At 30.4% G+C, this 2,500-nt stretch overlaps 1 protein-coding gene across 3 annotated transcripts in view; it reads right to left on the bottom strand.

The window, feature by feature from the left end:
* The window catches only part of LOC128249500 (telomere repeats-binding bouquet formation protein 2-like), a 30,396-nt gene that overhangs the window by 27,508 nt on the left and 388 nt on the right, over positions 1 to 2,500 (bottom strand). Inside the window, exons 1-2 of one of the 3 annotated variants that reach the window (XM_052973198.1) lie at positions 2,109 to 2,193; positions 54 to 216 (exon numbers count right to left, since the gene is read on the bottom strand). In XM_052973198.1, the coding sequence (XP_052829158.1) occupies positions 54 to 168 (115 nt within the window). In that variant the 5' untranslated portion in view covers positions 169 to 216; positions 2,109 to 2,193. Of the gene's footprint in view, positions 1 to 53; positions 217 to 1,486; positions 1,575 to 2,108; positions 2,194 to 2,500 lie in introns of those variants that run through there. The other 2 variants (XM_052973199.1, XM_052973197.1) reach the window with 2 other exon arrangements.

Genomic DNA, 2,500 nt, shown 5'->3' with positions numbered 1-2,500 from the left:
ACCAATAAATAATTATATACCATAAAATACATCTTTATTAGTATACTACTTACCCCACAATCCTGTTGTCTTAGGTCGTACACTTGATGAGAACCATGCACTCAAGCCAGAAAATATCTTTGCACCTTGTCCTACTGTTTTATTCATATTTTCTTGTTTTTCAGCCATTAGTGAATTAATAGGCAAAATAGCTGCCAGTGAGAATTAAGAATAAACCTGTAATAAATTGGTAAATTAATCTACAAAATTATTCATTAAGTATTACAGTATGACTGCAATAAATTACAAATAATTTCATTACAAAAATTTGTTAATAAGGCAAAATGGAAATATATCTAATTAGGTTTTATGCGATTGTTGCTTTTCAAGTACTACCTAATAATAGAGCTGTCACCCTCGAGATCTTTCATGTGCTATATACTAATAGAGAAAGTACTATTTAACAACTGAGTTGTTACTAAAGATCAACTAAATAAAAAATTCACCCACGAGGTCCAGCCACTATTACATAATAATTGAGCTGTTATTCACGAGGCCCTTTAAGTCTCTTTCAAGTGCTTAAGTAATTCAGGTGCTATGTAACAATTGAGCTGTTATCCATAAGACCATTCAAATACTATACAATAATTGAACTAAGCCCTTTAGCCTGAAGCTTTTTGTTGTCAGTCAAGTGTAGATACTCCAAAAAAGTTCTTTTTTTGCTACCTTTCTCTATGCTTAACGGGGGATTTCAGGTTTTGATAATGCAAATTAAGATAATTGTTAATCATACATTGGTATTTTTGCTTATCGATGTTGGCTATATCAAGCCGGGGAATTAGATATAGGACAAAAGAGGATTCTAAGTTTGTGGGTAATGTTCTTATTCTCAAATTATTTAAATGTATTTTCTAAACTTGAACTTTGGGCATTTTTACATGTTAGTTTACACAATTTATAGACGGAACCAAATTTAACTGATCGGAGTGAAAAAAAATATGATACAAGGGAGATGACTCTTAAATATCTAACAACAGTAAAAGAGGAAAGTTATTGAAACATGAAGCTTAGTTTTTAATTAATGAAAATTTTACTTCTTCACTTTTGAAAAGATAGCATAAACACTAGGAAACTCTCACCTTTATCTGAGTGAGAAAAAGAGCAATAGATTATAAACATATATTAAAAGATAAAAATTTAGAAAAAAAAATGAATATTAGTTTTATCTTGGACATACATAGCCCTATGTGTAAACTCAAAACTAACGCGAATAAAAATAATACACAATTTAGATTTGAGCCAATGAAAGAAAACAAACGTTATTTAAATATATATATATTTTTTTTTTTTAAGGGAAAATCAGCAATACTTCATTCAACTAAATTATCTGACAGATCCATATTTAATATTTTTTAAGTACAAAACAACAGGTGAGCTTTCACATTACAGTCAGAAAGAAAACAAACACTATGCAAACACGTCAATAAATGTTCTAAGGAATACGTACATTTAATAATGTGTTTTTAAAAATAAAATATATAATAGCATCAAATAAATACTAAACAAAGATAATATTGTTTAATCCAATATTATTCTTATGGGAGTTGCAAACAGAATTTCTTCATTCGTCGCGTGTACAAATTTGTTAACTTTGTTATCTAGAAATTTTATACAGTTGGATATTTTATACTTGCAACACATTATCACATACACAAATTTGAGACATAATTGTATGAGACAAATTGTTGTTATCGTTAGAAAATTTTATGATATTCGTGTTTCTTTTGAGTTTATGGTTGTAATTTGAAGCATCACCGAATTAAAATGAATAGCATTTGATCCGTATAGAAGTAAATCCAATAAACTATTGTTGTACAGGCGACGATATATGAAATCCTACATGTGTATTCTTTTAATGGTTTCAGTTCGTAGATTCTTTCAAGATGACGGCCGTAAAACTATCGTTGAAAATAATTACAGCTAATTTTTTTGAACTACTTGGTTTGAAAGATTGACTCTACGTCCAAGACTTCGTTCTGCTCGAGCAAAGTAAACAGGGGCTACACAATACTTTATAAAAACACGATATATAAAAACAATAGAAATAACAATAATAATACATAACGAACCAACGAGGGAGTTGCTACTTGACTGCTGTCATATTTCTCAATTCCCACCTTACCGTCCTTCAAAAGGAAAGACATTTTAAACTGGATATATATGACAGGATAGTCATGGCTACAATAATTTTGATTCTGGCGCATTTATTTCAAGACAAGTTTCATCTATTAAGGCTGACTTGAGAGAATCTAACACACCTGCAGACAACACACACACACATATATTAAAAGTGGGGAAGGCCGGTTAATGGGATTACCTTAGGTTTCCCGTCCATAAACCCTTTATGGACGGGAAACCTAAGGTAATCCCATAAACCGGCCTTCCCATTTTTAATATATACTGCTCTACATCTTAGAGTGTGCTTCTTTCGGATCTGTTTTTTACAAACGATATATATATA

The sequence above is a fragment of the Octopus bimaculoides genome, chromosome 15 (assembly GCF_001194135.2).
Source record: "Octopus bimaculoides isolate UCB-OBI-ISO-001 chromosome 15, ASM119413v2, whole genome shotgun sequence".
Lineage (NCBI taxonomy): Eukaryota > Metazoa > Mollusca > Cephalopoda > Octopoda > Octopodidae > Octopus > Octopus bimaculoides.
Note: the sequence above shows the minus strand (reverse complement) of the source record. Positions and strands in the feature narration are given on the sequence as shown.